The 18915-nt window shown below is 36.2% G+C and overlaps 1 protein-coding gene across 3 annotated transcripts; it reads right to left on the bottom strand.

Annotated features, from left to right (window-relative positions):
* Nucleotides 1–509: 509 nt before the first annotated feature.
* On the bottom strand, nucleotides 510–13954 carry LOC147543807 (endoribonuclease YBEY, chloroplastic-like). Of its 3 annotated transcripts, XM_086633800.1 has the most exons (13): nucleotides 13406–13663; nucleotides 8690–8763; nucleotides 7840–8091; nucleotides 7652–7747; nucleotides 5394–5571; nucleotides 5210–5293; nucleotides 3063–3163; nucleotides 2770–2862; nucleotides 2591–2662; nucleotides 2144–2263; nucleotides 1983–2033; nucleotides 1365–1553; nucleotides 510–860 (listed from the first exon to the last, which is right to left on the bottom strand). In XM_086633800.1, exons 3-13 carry the CDS (start codon nucleotides 8050–8052, stop codon nucleotides 693–695), a joined length of 1365 nt encoding a protein of 454 aa, XP_086489926.1. In that variant the 5' UTR covers nucleotides 8053–8091; nucleotides 8690–8763; nucleotides 13406–13663; the 3' UTR covers nucleotides 510–692. The 3 variants fall into 3 exon arrangements, with proteins under 3 accessions (XP_086489926.1, XP_086489925.1, XP_086489927.1); XM_086633799.1 differs by lacking the exon at nucleotides 8690–8763 and having other exon boundaries at nucleotides 13406–13954; XM_086633801.1 differs by lacking the exons at nucleotides 8690–8763; nucleotides 13406–13663 and adding an exon at nucleotides 8854–9025.
* Nucleotides 13955–18915: the final 4961 nt, after the last annotated feature.

Below are 18915 nucleotides of genomic sequence, written 5' to 3' on the forward strand. Positions count from 1 at the left end.
GATGAAGGGACGAAATTTCGATTTTGGTGAAATTTTAGTCGATCCAAATGTAGAAACGTTTCGGTTAGTGCGGAAATTTTACAAATCTGCAAAAATTATCTAAATATGATGCTATTATATATAACAAGACACTTTAACCTTTATTAAGCATAAAAAAGATGTCATTGCAATCACAGAGTGAGAAAGTAATGCCCAAAATATAACATTTTTACTGTTAGTGAATTCATGGATATAACATTTTTACTGATAATAACGCCCATTAAGCTATTGAGATACAAGGCATCCTCTGCTTCTACAAAGAAAAAGGAATCCTGAAAGTGAATTTGTTTTTCCTGTTTTTGGGCTAACTAAGATGAAAATTTAATAATTTGAACATCACGAGTGAAAAGAAATGTTATCATCTTCATCTTAGTTTAATTCATGGATGTATGTAATCAGAGAAAAGTATTACAGTTTCTTGTAGGAGTATTAATCTTCAAATGTGATGCTTATTGTACGACTTGTATTAATTTTCTCTAACAGTTTTTCATTTAAGCGAAAAGAGAAGAAGCATTTTTCCGCTCTTTCAATAATGATACACAGTAAAGTACAACAAGAAGGAATCATATACAAAAAAGAAAGCGGAATAGTAAGAAAACTGGGACTAATATTGAGTTATAGGGGCACTCTACTTATCTGCAAGTGCCGAACGTTCATAGTGCATATCGGTATATGGCCTCAGCTACACCATCCTCTTCGTTGCTCAAACCAATTACGTCTGCAATGGCTTTTGCCTTCTCTGATCCATTACTTAGAGCAACTCCTAAAGAAGCTAGCTCAAGCATCTCAATGTCATTATCCCCGTCTCCAATAGACATTACCTATAATAAAAAAACGAATGATTGAAGGAGGTAAAGTTTGTCATCTAGACACAACTTTAGGGGAGACGTAAATTGAAACCTAGAAAAGGTAAGAATGATTTCAGTAACAGAAGGAGTTCTAAGAGAAGAAGATATCAAGAAATGGCGTGTAGATTCACTCTACAAATAACATAGCCATATCTAGTGTATCATAAGGGTTTTTCGCTTGCTATCAATTCATACGAAATGGCTAAAAAGAGATTTGTTTGTTTATTCTCTGCCTTTTCAAATTCTGAATAGAGATTGGTCTGGATCTCCTGCCGGAATTTCCAGAAGTGTGGTAGACCGAAAACCAAAAATAATGGTATTCACAACAAACAATATAGTGGAATTCAGTTAATATAGATTGATCTAAAATCTTACTCAATTCCAACATAACAGGCCAAGGAATAAGCATTTTAGCGTAATATAGAAAACTGATTCCTTTCAATGGATAGATCTGACCGAAAAACTTTTCATCCATACCTCTTCTGCGGTGATACCAAAATGATCCAGTAACATTCTTACTCCACTTCCTTTTGAAGTTCCGGTTGGAGCAATTTCAAGCATATTTTCCATAGCTTGGAAAAACTTAGCATGCCCATTCGTTCTTTCCAACCAATGGGGAAGCAATGTAGTAGATATCGAGTCCGGAGTGTCAAAGAATAACAGCTTCTGTAAATGGACAAGACTCATGAATCAAACAGCTAATCATGATAAAGAGTCTAAAGACGGTATAAAAGCACAGTGATCACTAATATTACTATTATTCTAGAGCATAAACAAAACAAAATCTTAGAACTTGACAAAATTATGTGAAAGAATTAGAGAAGAGATAAGGTATTGACTTCGAAAATAAGCTCTGTTAGAACTCAAGAACTCTCAAGTATACAATTTTGCTACTAATACAAGGTTAGAGACACATCTTACGTAAAATACCCGAGTAAAGTAAAAGTTCGAGTTAAACTTTCGGAGTTGTTTTCTCATGCTTGTATCTTTTGCATCTTTAGGAAAACTACTTGCTTTGCCCATAAATCCATATACTCTTTTCTCATGATAGTAGACTTAGCTCTAAATATTAGTCACCCTCGAACAATATGATACCTGAATGTCACCAGCGGCTAAAAGTTGGTCAACAGAAGGTATGACTTCAGCCTGCAAAGGAACTCCGAGATTCAGACGATTTCAAATTTGAGAAACAATGGCAAATGGTGACAAAAGATTTTCTACAAAAAAAAGAGAGAAACATAACCGCTTTAAAGTACCTTTGGCTCATGGTATACAAGATGAAGTGAATCGATTGAAGGGTGTTCAAATAATGTTAAGCAGCGGTCTTGTCCAAATGCTGCAAGAGGAAGTTTGTGCTCCAGAGAGTACATAAAGGCCTGTAAAAGCAAATCTCAATGACCATACTTTATCTAAAATAAAAAGCTTCAATCTTCAAAGAAGGAAGAATCTACGGAACTGTTTAACTAAGTCCATCGAAGCAATTCACAAGTTCTTGACCTTAGCAAAACTGAATTGTTGAAGAATATGGCTAATACTTGATAAGAGTGAAGTTACTTTGGATATTGAGTTCCTTCTATGATAAGTCGTTAGCTTAATGGTTGGCAATTCAATATGCCGCATACATGCAATAGAATACTGAGGATCGGAATGAAACAGTTTTTAACATATAAAACCCAGTAATTAGACTGGAACAGAAATATTACCTCTCTACAAATATTTGAGTCTAAGTTGCTTCTCGAAATTTCACGACCTTGTATACCGTATACAAGTAATCCCTGAAATTAGGTACCTATTCTCCATTAAAACCCAGAAATCTGTATATATGAGTTCGTTCTTTGAGAAGAAAACGTTACGGTCGAGAAAGATTCGAATAGATTCAAACCTGCAAGAAGACCCCGGGTGAAAACTCCGAAACAATGCCGTCTTTTCCATCTAAACCTACAGCCTTCAGAGAAGTTATAGCAGAAGGACGAGCCTGTTCGACATTCGACACACACGAAAAATATTCAGCGGCATTTGTTTGCCTACACTAGAAAACAACTGCTGAATAACGGAAATGCATCTACATATATATAATATTATTCATATATGTACAAGATACATATATATCTATAATTAGAAAAGAGTTATCATGGTTCGCTGTTTCGAAAAGAAAATTAAATTTATTAGTCTGACCTTTCCAGTGGCTATCACCACCTTCACACCCCTTGACATTGCCTCTCCCAGAGCTTCTGCTGTTGCTGAAGTAATCTCACCTCTGCTGTTCAGCAGAGTTCCTACATTTCGAGAAGAAAAAAAGTCATACTTATAAAGAAAAACTAAACCATCTAAATTCCTATATATGGGATACACACTCTCGTGGAAATCATTATCTGGAACAAATCAATAGGAACACGCATTTGCTTTACCATATGGGCAGACTGCCATCAGAAATTGCCAACCGTACAACAGTTGAAGCAGAGAGAAGTATCTCGATAAACAGATGTGTGTTGTGCATGGAGAAAGAGGAAACAGTGAACCATTTTCTAATTCACTGCAGAATTGTCAACGAAGTATGGAAATAGTTCATAAATCAGTAGGTATAGATTGGCGCGCCTCGAGGAATCTGGGGGAAGCAATAGAGCAATAAAACAAACTAAAGAAACCAAAGTAAGAAAATGAGACGGGAACCTAATCTCTATGGCCATCATTGAGACCATCTGGAAAGAGAGGAACAGCAGAATCTTCAAGAAAAAGACCAAGACTTGGAAACCATATTTGAAGACACCACGAGCTCTCTATACCATTGGACTAGAACTCATAACTTTTTTTTTTTGAAACTTTGAATTAATATATTGAAACGAAAAAAAAACTAGAACTCATAACTTTTTTTTTTAAACTTCGAATTAATATATTGAAACGATAAAAAAACTAGAACTCATAACTAGGCTAAACACAAACTGCATACAAACCTTATTTGTAATTGAGAGGTGTTAAACGTAATATTTAGCCTCATATAGGAAAATGTGTAACTTCCTGTGGGAGGGCTCTAAAGAACAAAAGTGAATGCACTGCAGCCTGGAATCTCATTTCCACAAGCAAGCAAAAAGGAGGGTTGGGAATCAACTGAATAAACCCCTGCTAACTAAATGGCTGTAGAGGTTTGATCAAGAGAAATAGGCTCTCTGGAGAGAATTATCAAAGAGAAGTATGGGGAAAATCAGACTGAATGGGCAGTAAATTCCAAAAGTCAAGCATACGGATGCAGTTTGTGTAAAGGAATTCAATCCAACAGCACCCAATTTCGGCAACTTACAAGATGGGAATTAGGAAATGGGGAAGCCATAAGGTTCTGGACCAACAACTGGATAGGGCACATCCCTCTTAAGGAAAGATTTCTAGAGTTATTCAATCTATCTCTAGACAAAACAGCAACAGTGAGCACACTCATAAACAGAGCATTACAAGTCTGGGAAGTAAACACTAGGAGAAATCTTAACGATGGGGAGATTCAGTCATATGCTGAGATAATGGAAACTCTTCAAGATGTAAGGCTACCCAGAGCAATAAGACGAGGGTATGGAGGTCAAATGTTCAAGACAAACTAAGTGCAAGCAAGTGCTACAACCTGTTAGAGCAAGATACGCAGATTCTAGACCCAATCCACATCAAAATTCTCTGGAGGAGAGCAATACCACCTAGGGTCGGATTTCTAGGATGGGCCATGTTACTCAAAAGAATCCCAACTGTAGACACTTCGCAAAGGAAAGGTTTCTTACTTGCTAACAGGTGTATCCTATGCAAAGCATAGGAGGAAAGTATAAATCATCTATTTCTAAATTGCCATGTAGCAAGCAATATATGGAGCTACTTTGTAATCTCATTAAAGAGCCAATGGTGCAGACCAAACACCATAACTCAAATGTTAGAACAATGGCATGGCCTCTACAAAAAGAAGAATAGAAAAAAAAAAAATGTAGGATCTGGTTCCAATAGCAATCATATGGAACTTATGGAAGGATGCACACAATATGATTTTCAAGGAAATGAACTTAGCTAGCAATCTGGATGTAGAAGACGTTAAAAGAACTATTTACTCTTGGACAAAGAATATAGATGCTTTCAGGCATACATCTTATGTAGACATAATTGTAAACTGGGAGGCGTGGATATCTTGAGAAATCCATGACCTAACCAACTCCTTTTTGTATATATTTTTTCATTTTAATATATTAATTCAAAGTTTCAAAAAAAAGCCTCATATAGCCTTTCTATAAATAGTTTTCTTCAATATATTAATTCAATTTTCGAAAATGAAAAACTCAGACAAGATTGAGACTTACCATCCAAATCACAGAAAATGTAGCTGAATTTTGGTTGACAAAATTCCAAATTCCTTTCTTTCTTCCTCTCTCTTAATAGTTTACCTGTAAATTACAAACTTTGAATTCCTTTATTCACTATAGCAAGGATAGATATACATGAAATTTGAGGCTCGAAATGTAAATCAGAATAGGGTGCCGTTACCATCGGAGGCGTCAGATTGCAAACTTCTGTTAGTAACCCTATCATATGAACACTGAATTAAACCTTTTCCTTTCCATCCAAGGCATTCCAATAGAAGTTCTTCCTCCTTATGCATCTCTGCTTCAGCCCCGTCACTTATTTCATGATCGAATCCCAAAAGATGCAGCAGTCCATGAACCTATAGAGTAACACAATTATGGTTATTGGCTTAAATGAAGATATTTAACCAAAAGTTAAATCTGTGAAACTATACACAGCAGGTAAGTACTAGTACTCTTTCCTTCTCATTTTCTCCTGTACAAAATTTCTGGTTGTACTCAGCCCAGAATAGCCCTTTCTCTAATTATTAGAGATCAACAACTTTGCTGCCTAACATCAAACGTTCATTCGGATAGAACCGAGATAGAAGTAAAGTGGGTTAAGTCGAGGCAATAATAATTATCTTTCCTTTTGACATTTTACACCCCTGTTATAGTACAAACAATTGGGTGTATGTCACCCACGATTCCACGACTTCCTTTCAAGGTTGTGATAGTACTTCACAGTTCTGAAAGTGGGTTAACCTTCGTAAGTAATATGAACTCTTTGCATTCTTCTGACTTGACCTTCTTGGCTCCTAACTTGATTCTAGATAACTCCTGACCTGGTTTCGAGATTACCCCTAACTTCGGTTTTGTCTTATAGGCATAATCGGATGCTCTAAACTCCAAGTTAAAGATTGAATAAAATGTTCTTCATTCTACAATCTAAATACACTAGAGTACTCTTGATTCTAAATTCTAGACATACAAGAAAACTCTTGATTTTAGATTCTAAACATACTAGAATGCGTTCAATTTCATGCTTTTGATTCCATGTTTTGAATTACGGCTTATATTCCAAATACACATGGAATGCTTAAGTAATCAGAAGGGAAGGAGAGATTGAATGGAATGAGAAAATGGAGTGATCTTGGGTCCTATTTATAGGTTTCGAATGGGTATAACACAGAGAGGTGCATATGTTGGCTACGAGGAGTTAGGGTTTTTGTTGGGAGTAATTTGTGACCTCGAAAAGCAAAGGACTGTAAGATCTGGAGAAAGCAAAGGATCAAGGTCTTGAAAAGTGGCGGTAGCAATTAGGACTGTTAGATTTGGAGAAAACTCGTTGAATGCACACAATTTGTTAGATCTATGGGCAATACATAAGTGTCTTCAAAAGCAAAGGATCAGGGTCTGTGAGTCTGTCTGATCGCGCGCTTCGGGGCTTTCTAAAGGGTTGCCCTAACGCAAGCTGTTCGATCTCTAGTTTCGGGAGGAACTCAATCCGTCCAATCTGGACATTACTTGATTGCGATTTGCACCCCCAAATTAACTGTCGTTCTTTGCAAATCGGTCCCCAACTTAAACGGAACTCAGTTAACTTGAACCGACTTTCGTCCAAACTACAAACTTGATTATATCTTATTCATCCAAAATGGGATTTAAATGATTTTTGGCTCTAACTTTAAGATCTCGACGAGATGAACACATTGGCGTGATCCGTTTTTCAGTTCGATGAGTCCGGCCGAGCCAAAATTTGCAATGATTTCAGCAAACTGTATTTACAAGGTCAGTGTTAAGGCATAAGATTCTCTACCCGTAAACCTCTCAAAACAATTTTTCCAGGGATTCTGAAGACTACTTACAATTATAATTCTGTAATCTTCTCCCAACATAAGAGAGTGCTACAAGTAATATTAGGCTGAAGGCTCTTATATGCAGGTACTTAGTCCCGTGTAGTAGATACACGTTCCAGACCAGACTATATGGCAGTATCGTGACCTACGAGCTGTTGCAACGGTAAATAAAGCTAGAAAGTGGAAACTTTATAATGTTGTAGTAGTCTCGCTTGTATAACATATATCTACGCAGCAACACTCACCTCGCATCAAGCTCATGAGTTTAGAACTATAGTTTCCTCTATGTTGATTCCGAATAAGTGTTGTTTTGATGCTCAACATGTCGAACTGAACATGGATATCATGGTTAACTTGGATAGAAACTAGTTACTATTCCTGCATTGGAGAGGTAGAAGCAAAATATTTAGTTTGCAAGGTTGTGTATGCTTTCCATGATGGCCCTTTAGCTATCCCAATTTTGGCCTCTTGGCCCTTTCTATAAGGCCTTTCTATATTAATAATAAAGATCTAAGATGTGCAGATCTTATCCGAGAATGTGTTACAGGATTTTTAAGAATATGCAATTAATGATAAGGCAGAGTATATATTGCTGACAAACCATAAGAATACGAATTTCATCGAGAAGTGTATGTCCTCTCTCCTCTGCTTGTCTTGAAGCCGTCTCAACAGAAATAACGACATCACCCATCATAAGCTGCAAAAGTAGGTAAGATGTCTACAATAATGTTCACGGAAATAAACAGCAATTAAGAGAGATGTTCCAGTTGAAAGATTTTTTTCCCTTACAACTGGCAGCTTAAGTTGAGGAATATGTTGCGACATGGAGAGAACATCAGTAGCACAGTCCTCATCCCTCCATTCTTTGTTAAGTTCCCGAATAAAATCATCATTGCAAAGAAGTAGCGATAATTCAGCACTTTCAAACTCATCAATCTGGTCTATAGCAGTATCTCTTGTTTTATAATCTGAATCTTTTAGACCATTCAATGCTAGTGTCATTGCCAGGGGAACATTTTGACGTAGGGTTTCTGCAATATCCTGCACCAATAAACCATCTGATTTGTAAGGTATATGGAAGAGAAAGAGTACAGCATGACCAAATCCGAACTTAAAAAGTTATAGTACAGAAATCGGAGATTCTGAATAAGTGATCAATATGTTATAACCTCTTTGAAGTAAATGCCATTATACCAGATTCTAATCCCATCCAAAATATATTTTTTTTGGAAGTATGAATGAATATATATTATTCAAAGAACTTTGTTTCAATTACAAAGATAAAGTAGCTTAAGAAGGCAGTTCAGGTTGCTCGTGTCCAGCAATACCCTATAGTCATACACAATAATATGTGTTTCTTTCCATCTCAGAACACAAATAGATTCCGAAGAAAAGGTAATCAGAGGGGAAAATAGTTCCCCTAGTTTTTCCAATATTTTGAAAGATATTTATTAACTCATCTTCATTATCACCATCAACAAGCACATCTTCGAGGGACTCTCAACGCATCTCCCCTAGCCTCACAACGGAATCATCTACATGTGTATGTTTAGGATTTATGTCTCACTTCTAATACACACCATACTTGTGACCTTAAGAAAAATCGAGATTGGACACGAATGTTAGAGTGAATGTATACTTTAACACTATGAATGAATGAATATGTGCTTTAATTTCTTTCAGCCGATGAGTTAGTAACTAGTTGCCTGATACCTACAAAATAAAAGAACAAAATAATAATTATAACTATTATTATTATATGAGTAATAACATAACAAATTGTTATAATAGTAACAATTTTACCTTGTTTGCCACTTCTGCAAGCTCTGAATTTCTGAGACATTTGTTGACCACCAATCAATAGCATTCACGGAACAATCTTGACTCTTTTTTCTTCTAATATTATTTTCAAATGCTTCCATGACTCCCATTATCACTTGCTTGCCTTGATTTGGACTCTTCGTAGTAGTACCCCCTGGTGCAGGTGTAGCAAAATATCAAAGATCATAATATCGTGGTATAAAAGCAAATCCAAGCCAGCGTATTGGAATATTCGGTTTTTCCCATCTTTCAACCTCTATTTATTCGATCCGGGGGTACTTGTCTGCATGTTTTACATGTTTCATAATATCCTTTATTTCACCAACTATACAATCCATCCTTTCATAAATTGCACCCATTTTTTGCCTTCTCCGCAACAAACTTTGATTAGAAAACACATCGGCTCGGTCAAGCTTATTATATTTTCCACATCATCCCAAAATCCATCAATATTAGTAGTTTGTGTAACTAATGCTCCTAACTTTCTTGTGTGACCATCTCCACTTTTTCACCAAATCTTTCCATGTTTTAACAACAACATTGGTTGCAAGAACCTCTCTACAGTCAACAAGTCGCTTTAACAATATATAGTGTGATGCAAATGTAGTCTTTGCTACCTTTAGAAGCTCTAGTTTCGAATGAGCTCCAAATATGGCTAAAACATGTGTGTGGTTAATAAAGTATTTAACAATATTTTTTCCTCTTCTATAAGTATTTTTAGACCAGTCAAATGCTTTTGCCATATCTTTGAGAAAAAGGTTTGAGGTATGAACTACATGAGGATACCAAAAAAATATGTTTGTATACCTTTTCAGTTTCCTTACCGATAAGTTCACAATTCCCTGCATTGTCTATCACTAATTATAAAGCGTTTGAAGATCCTACCTCTTCAATCGCATTAAGCAAAAAATTGGAAATTGCTAAACCTATTTTTTCAACCCTTTCCAAATCTTGAGCATACAAGAAAATGACACCTGGACTATTTAGTGCAATGACATTGATTAGAGGTTGATCTTTAATATTAGTCCAACCATCTAAAACAATGATAACTCCATGTGCCTTTGACAAGTGCCATATCTTTCTCATTATTTGTTTTCCACTCATTTAATAAAGTAGTTATTGCTTTTTCATAAGATGGAGCTTTGTAACCTTTAGGTGCTCTATGAATCGTTGTAGCCATCTCACGAAACTGAGGATTTCTCAAGACATTAACCCTTGTGGCCTTGTCCCCTTCATCAGTTTTATATCAACTATATCCATAATTCTGAATGCATCTTCAAGAAGACCACCTGATAACGATTGTTTTGGTTTTGTTAGTATAGAGTTTTTTAAGTAAGGAAGAAGTTTATACTTTTTCTGCTTCGTACACTCTTTGACGCACTTTTTCGTATTGATCTCTTCATCAATGCATCATACCGCTTAATTCTAACTTTCTTTCGAGTTGGAGCACAAAAAAGAAATGGTAATAGATACGTGTATATGATCTAGTGAAATTACCTTTGCAAGACCAACTCTTTGACCCTCTAGGATTTTTTTCATTGACAAATACCACCAAGAATTACTTTGTCAAGCAACGGGTTAGATTGTTTGAATGAAAAACTGATTAATTGGGAAGTTTCCCAGTACAATAAAGTAGCTTTCTGGATGCTTATTTATTAATTTAGGAAACTTCTCACTACTTTCACGTGTCCCAATAAAAACAAAGTTGACTAAAATATATTTATTTATTACTTAAAAATCTTAATGAGTTGTACATTTATAAAATCTAACCGGATGCTTTCCTTAGGATCCAACGGTTAAAGGTCCAATCATCTATGTTATGTCAGCGTATGTGTTCCTCTAATCATTATATCAAATTTAATTTTGCATTCTCATGATGTAATTATAGCCATGTAAGATGTAAGAATAACCATCAGAATAGCTTTTACAAATGTACAGCTCATTAGCATTTTTATGGAATAAATAAATATGTTTTTGTCAACTTTTCTTTTATTAGGACACGTGAAAGTAGTGGGGAGTTTCCCAAATTAATGAATAGGAAAAGTAAAAGTTAATTTATTGTATTTGGAAACTTAAATCCAAATAATACTAAAAAAAAATTTTGACTTCCTACCATTTTATTGCCTAACCGATTTTTTTTCAAATTCTAACAGTATTTTATTTAATTAGGGTTAGTATTCTACGCAAATAGTAAAACTCTATTGTATTTGGTTATTTTACCAAACATCTAATAATATTTTATTTTATTGGGGTTAATTTTCTATACGAATAGTAATATTAATTAAATAAGTTGGACCTTTTTTTATTTCCATTCAACCTAATTCTTTCAAATTTTTGCTTTTTCATGAATCTTTATAAATAGGCTCTGATATAAATATTAGTATTCTACAACAAATTTTATTGATAACGTCAATATTAATAAAAAATCAAATCTTCAAAATATTTTCATAAAGGTGGCACTTCGAAAAAAAATGATAGTGAAGTTGTATCATCTCACACGCATAATGTTGATCAAGAAAGGTATTGACAATATTCATAATTTCGATGAAGAATCTGATGAAGATGAAATTTAAGGGAATGATAATAATACTAATTCAGGTTCGAAAAATAAATTCATTAGACAATTTCGCCTGACCAAAAATGATTTGATGTCCAATTGCTTAACAAAGTAATCCTTGGTGGTACTAAACAATTAAAAAATCCTAGAGGGTCAAAGAGTTGGTCTTGCAATCATTGCAAAGGTAACTTCACTTGATCATATACACGTACCTATTCCCATTTTCTTTTGTGCTCCAACTGGAAAGAAAGTTAGAATTAAATGGTATGACGCATTGATAACGAATAGAGATCAATACGAAAAAGTGCGTCAAAGAGTGTATTAAGCAGAAAAAGTAGGAATTTCTTCCTCACTTAAAAAACTTTATACTAACAAAACCAAAACAGTCGTTATCAGGTGGTCCTCTTGAAGATGCATTCAGAATTAAGAATATAGATATAGTTGATATAAAACTGATGAAGGGGTTGTCTGCAAATAGAAATCCTTTTAATGTCTTGAGAAATCCTCAGTTCCATGAGATGGTTACAACGATTAATAGTGCACCTAGAGGTTACAAAGCTTCGTCTTATGAAAAAACAATAACTACTTTATTAAATGAGTGGAAAACAAATAATGAGAAAGATATGACACTTGTCAAGCCACGTGGTTTTCTCAAGGAGTTATCATTGTTTCAGATGGTTGGACTAATATTAAACATCAACCTTTAATCAATATCATTGCAGTAAATAGTTCAGGTGTCATTTTCTTGTATGCTAAAGATTTTGAAAGGGTGGAAAAGATAGGTTTAGCAATTTCCAATTTTTTACTTAAAGCGATTGAAGAGGTAGGATCTTCAAATGCTTTACAAGTAGTGGTAGACAATGCAGGGAATTCTAAACTTATCGGTAAGGAACCTGAAAGGGCATACAAACATATTTTTTGGTCTCTATATGTAGTTCATACTTCAAACCTTATTTTCAAAGATATGGCAAAGCATTTGACTGGTTTACAGATACTTATAGTCTTATAAAAGAGGAAAAAATATTGTTAAATACTTTACTAACCACACACATGTTTTAGCCATATTTGGAGTTCATTCAAAACTAGAGTTTCTAAAGGTAGCAAAGACTACATTTGCATCACACTATATATTGTTAAAGCGACTTGTTGATTGTAGAGAGACTCTTGCATCCAATGTTGTTGTTAAAACATGGAAAGATTTGGTAAAAAGTGGAGATGGTCACACAAGAAAGTTAGGAGCATTAGTTACAGAAACTACTAATAGTGATGGATTTTGGGATGATGCGGAAAATATAATAAGCTTCACGAAGCCGATGATTTTTCTAATCAAACTTTGTTGCGGAGAAGGCAAAAAATGGGTGCAATTTATGAAAGGATGGATTGTATGCTTGTTGGAATAAAAGATATTATGAAAGATGTAAAACATGCAGACAAGTACCTCTGAATCGAAAAAAATAGAGCATGAAAGATCTGAAAAATCGAATATTCCAATGCGCTGGATTGGATTTGCTTTTATACCACGAAATTATGATATTTGATATCTTGCTACACCTACACCGTGGTACTACTAGGAAAAGTCCAAATCAAGGCAAGGAAGAGATGAAGAGAGTAATGGAAGCATTTGAAAAATATTAGAAGATAAAAATGAGTCAAGATTGTTCTATGAACAATATACAACATTCCACTCGAGAAATGGTATGTACGCTACGGCAGCGGCCAAATTGATGTTGTAACCATGGATGGTATTGATTGGAGGTCAACACATGGCTCAGAACCTCCTAAAAGTGGGCAATTGCACTCTAAGTTATTGATTTCGAGTGTTGCACTGCAGATGCTCTTGTCATTGTAAAAGAACTAAAAGTGTTATTTTCTTCTTAGTGATGGAAAATATTATCCTTCTGGTACACAACTAATTTCTAAGCTTGAAAGGAAAAATCATTAATTCTTGATAGAAAAGATATTAAAAAGAAGACTTACAAGAATCTCAGGAGCCTCGGGTAAGCCTTGTTCAATAGAAATACTCACATTGAGCTTCAAGTTTTTTTTCTTCTTATTTGGCTTACGGCTAATTTTTCTAAATCCTCTCTGATTCGCAAAAATCCCTCTTTTTTTAGGGTTTTTATCTTCTTCGCGCGAAATTTGAATTTGCTGACGGAAAATCGAAGAACTTGGAGAGAAAGAATTGAGGAAACCAGGAGAGGGGACATGAGAGTGAAAGTGGAAAGGGGTTTGATTATTAGGAGAAGATTTGGAGGGGAGGGAGAAAGCGCTGGTAAATATTTGCGCCATTGCAGATTGATGAGGACGATAGGAGTGAGAGGATGCAGTTCGTCAGGAACCCCACTCGCGGGAATAAAGGCCGCACCACCGAACCCGCTCGCGGGAAGGAACCCACACGCAGGTACCCGTGGCCGCCATGCTCAACGGGGCTGTTGCCCCATAACGGGCATTACCGACTCGTACCGATTGGAGAATCGGGTGGGTTCTAGTATGAACCTTCCGCCGCCAGAGCCCAGACTAATTATGCTCAACTAGGTGTCGTGTGTTTAATGACTTCTACTTGGGCTTAATGGGTTATTGCTTATTTTTTAGGGTCTCTTTTCCTTAATGCCTTCTACTCGGGCTTCTTATTAAGCATGCATTGGGTTATCGTCTGTTTCTTCCGAGCACTATCGGGTTGCCCAACTTACCAGCACGATGTTTGAGCCCGCTTAATCAAATTGGCATGGGTTGGGGGGGGGGGGGGGGGGGGGGGGGGGGGGGATGGCGGACTAAGTGTGGTGTATCGCCCGCCAATCTCGGCCATGTAACGGTCACCATGCTACGTTCCCCATGGCCACTCCGCCCCGACTCTTTATGCCCGCACTCGGCCTTCCGACCCGATTCCTACCCCTACCGTGCATTCGTACAGGCTTATCTGGGATCGGGTCGGGTAACATGAAAGCCTACTCTTCCATCAGATTAAATCGGTCACCCTCAAGTTTCTCTAGTCCATGAGGGTTATTGGGTGAGATATTTATCAATTTCGAAGCACCCATTATCCGGCCAAGTCCGTCGTACGTTTATGTCACTCAGATATCAGGTGGTTTAGAGTTCGGGCAAAACCCACAACATCCAAAATCAATGTCTTGTGACCTTAAATTGAGGAAAGAGTGTCAAATGTTTTTTTGCCAACAACCCTTGGCTCAAGTGGTAAGAGGTAAGTCTTCCAACTTAAAGGTCAAGGGTTCGAGGCACACGCTTACCAATTAAAAAAAAAAGAGTGTCAAATTTGAAAACAATGGTAAAAAAATAACACACACCAAATCTCTTCATATAAATAACAATTAAAAAGAGAGAAAAAAAAAAAAACAATTTTTAGTTTGTGTCCTAGTTTTTCTCTTTTCCAATTTCTTGATCTACCGCGGGTGAGCTTTTTCTTTGACTAATCACTATTTTACCTTCATCAATTATGATATCAATAAGTTTGTATGATTCATTTTAAGGACTTTGTCTTGTTTTTCAGACTTTTTTTTCCTCTCTAGAGATCTTTCATTAATTTTTCTCATATTTGATTGTGTTTTCGCTTGAAGTCTTTTAGTAGTAGAGAAAATATTATCATGATTTTGTTTTAAACAAATATTCATTAATGTTGAATATATCACGAAAGATTATATTCTTGGTGGTTAGATACACCTTCTCCCATATGGGACTAGACTCACACGCTCCCTCTCGGGGGGGGATGGCGGACTAAGTGTGGTGTATCGCCCGCCAATCTCGGCCATGTAACGGTCACCATGCTACGTTCCCCATGGCCACTCCGCCCCGACTCTTTATGCCCGCACTCGGCCTTCCGACCCGATTCCTACCCCTACCGTGCATTCGTACAGGCTTATCTGGGATCGGGTCGGGTAACATGAAAGCCTACTCTTCCATCAGATTAAATCGGTCACCCTCAAGTTTCTCTAGTCCATGAGGGTTATTGGGTGAGATATTTATCAATTTCGAAGCACCCATTATCCGGCCAAGTCCGTCGTACGTTTATGTCACTCAGATATCAGGTGGTTTAGAGTTCGGGCAAAACCCACAACATCCAAAATCAATGTCTTGTGACCTTAAATTGAGGAAAGAGTGTCAAATGTTTTTTTGCCAACAACCCTTGGCTCAAGTGGTAAGAGGTAAGTCTTCCAACTTAAAGGTCAAGGGTTCGAGGCACACGCTTACCAATTCAAAAAAAAAGAGTGTCAAATTTGAAAACAATGGTAAAAAAATAACACACACCAAATCTCTTCATATAAATAACAATTAAAAAGAGAGAAAAAAAAAACAATTTTTAGTTTGTGTCCTAGTTTTTCTCTTTTCCAATTTCTTGATCTACCGCGGGTGAGCTTTTTCTTTGACTAATCACTATTTTACCTTCATCAATTATGATATCAATAAGTTTGTATGATTCATTTTAAGGATTTTGTCTTGTTTTTCAGACTTTTTTTTCCTCTCTAGAGATCTTTCATTAATTTTTCTCATATTTGATTGTGTTTTCGCTTGAAGTCTTTTAGTAGTAGAGAAAATATTATCATGATTTTGTTTTAAACAAATATTCATTAATGTTGAATATATCACGAAAGATTATATTCTTGGTGGTTAGATACACCTTCTCCCATATGGGACTAGACTCACACGCTCCCTCTCGTGTGGCGTTCTTTGAACCTAACACGTTTTTTTTCTTTTTCGGGTGACGTGGAACACGTGTGGCTAGATACCATGTTAAGTTTGTGGTCATCCAACTCAAAACCAGTTGACAATGAGTGGAAATGACCTAGACATTATATTCTTCGTTGTTAGATACCCTTCTCCCATGTGGAACTATTCTCACAAAAAAGACTCAAATTTAGAAAATGAAATAAATCTCTGAGAAAGCATAAATAAAAAAAATCTACAATATCAAATCCACCATCAACCAACATTCACAGTCAAAAAAATAATATTAGAACTCATACATGTCTATGGCGATACCTTTGAAGTTGGTGAAACCAATCCCCCAACTTTTGGAACATAAAGCATTGAAAATCCTATAAATATCAAGCCCATAATCTGCTTCACTTGAATAATATGTTAGATAATCTTAAGTTGTTAATTTACTGGACTTGCCGAAGTACGTCTTGCATATTAAGATAATAATAAAAAATTTGATATTAAAATTCAAATAGTTATGTTTGTTGGAGAAATTCAACATATGTGGGCTCACATGTGTAAAGGTGTATGTATGGCTATCTTAAAGTAGGGTCAAGTCAAATGGTGATCTAATACGGCTAACTATTGACCAAAGGTAGTAAAGTGTCATGGAATAGACGTGTAGAGACCATTAAGTGATTTCTATTTTGATGGGGAATAAAATTAGAAATAAAAGTCTATAAATAAGGGTTATGGTCCCTGAAGGATATATCCGTTCGGTCTGAAGGAGATGTCCTTCTGAAGCAGTGTCCTTCGACCAAGGTAACAATGCGATCAATTTGTCAGCTAGGATAACGATGATTTAATGATGAAGATCATCCAGTCCGGTCCAATTAGGGGTCGTAATGCTTTACTAGAAGCCGCTTACGATCGTCGAATCACTTCGGTAATTCGCAGCTAAAATAGACCGGATCCTACAGCGGGTTACACATAAGAGAGGTAACTTAATCGGAGAGAGATTTGGCTAGTGGTAGTTGAGTCATAGATGAATATGATCCAGTCTAAAGATGCTCAAAAGATAGAAAGAATCGGGCTTCAAAGAGAAGTCCGAAAAGGCTAAAAGCACACCTTTTGGCCCGGAAAGGGAATCCCTTTAAGGGATCCCCTTGGCCGGCCAAGGGAGCTAAGTGGGCCGGCCAGAACAAGCCCATAAGGGGCTGTTATGGCCGGCCATAGCAAGTAGAAACCCTAATTAGGGTTTTTCCCTCAAAAGAGTTTAAAAGAGAAATAAACTCCTTTTGTGCTTATCTTTTCTGAAGGGCTTTTTAGGATTCCTTATTTTAGTAGGACTCTACTAAAGTAATGTCTATATAAAGCCCCATTATGAGTTCAGAAAATGTGTGGAATTTTCTCTAACATAATCAATTCTCTCACACATAAAGGAGAGAAAAGATAAAAGAGAAAAAGCTCTCATTTTATCTTTCTAGTCAAGAAGATAGGTTCTTCTCAACCTTCCATTAAAGTTCTAGGGGAGATTTGTTGTTTGGACCCCCTTTCTTATAATTGAATTGCTGTTTGGACTCCCTTTTTCCAATGTTGCACTTTGGACTCCCTTTTTGTTAAATATAACATTTTGAAAGTACATGAGAGAAATAAATACTATTTTGCCCTCTACTAACCTAACCCACTCTTTCTTTCTTTCTCTCACTAGAATTGAAAATTGAATACCAACAAACAAATCATGGATTTAGGTTATCTTTTGGTGGGGGTAGTTGTTGTTACATTGGAAGAAGAGAAGCCACTTGTGATGGAGGCTCGGATGAAGATCCTCTTCACCTCACTTTGTCACACTCATGTTTACTTCTCAGAAGCCAAGGTTTTTATTTCATTTGTAGAGAGAGAAAGAGATGATCAGTAATTGAATTAGTTATTTTTTTCTGTGATCAGTAGTCTTATAAATCTCATGTTAACAAAACAACTAACTCTTCTCCAAATTTTAGAGGGTCAACCCCCATGAAGCAGGAGGGTAAAAAATTAAATCATCAAAACCCATAGTTCATTATAGGAAAATAACCAAAATCTGATCCTAATTCTGATATTTTTTTTTCCAAAACTTGATGGGTTGTTTATGATTGTTGAGAGTGGTGGTGAAGGATTAACAGAAGTTGAACAAGGAGATCATGTTGTTTCCGTATTTATAGGAGAATGTAAGGAATGTCGCCATTATAACTCAGAGTATGAACAGAAAATTTTGGGTGAACATTAACCATGAGGTATGAACCGATTTGACGAAGATTATATGTGGGAATTGTGAATGTATCTCCCATGGTAAACTTTTAAAACAAGTGTAATGAGAATGAGATGGTTTATCATACTTATATTGAACCCCAAGTTTAGAGAGAGAAACTGAGGCATTAGAGAAATTTTCTTTGGACCACTTTTTTTTTTTTCTTTTGATGAGAGGAACATCGCATTACCAAAACCAAGAGTACAAAGAACAACCAAGAAACTAAAGCAAATCAGAAATAAACGTAGGTACAGAATTCCACACATATCTGCAAGCATTCCTTCTTCCCCATATGGCAAGCGCGTCTGCAGGAGTATTGCATTCTCTAGGAATAAACGTGAAGATGATGCCCTCGAATTTATCTATAAGGATCTTTACTTGTTGCATAATCTTTACTGCTTGCCAGTGGAGTCCGACACTGTGACCGTTGATAAAATTTATCAAAGATTGATTATCGCTTTCTATATGAGCGTGAGTGATATCCAATTGTAATGCCCATTGGATACTGTAGAGGATGGCTAGGCTTTCACATTCTTCCGCATTTTGGCAT

This window comes from Eschscholzia californica, unplaced genomic scaffold (assembly GCF_041429995.1).
Source record: "Eschscholzia californica isolate CP2 unplaced genomic scaffold, dmEscCali1.0.p SCAF_4, whole genome shotgun sequence".
NCBI lineage: Eukaryota > Viridiplantae > Streptophyta > Magnoliopsida > Ranunculales > Papaveraceae > Eschscholzia > Eschscholzia californica.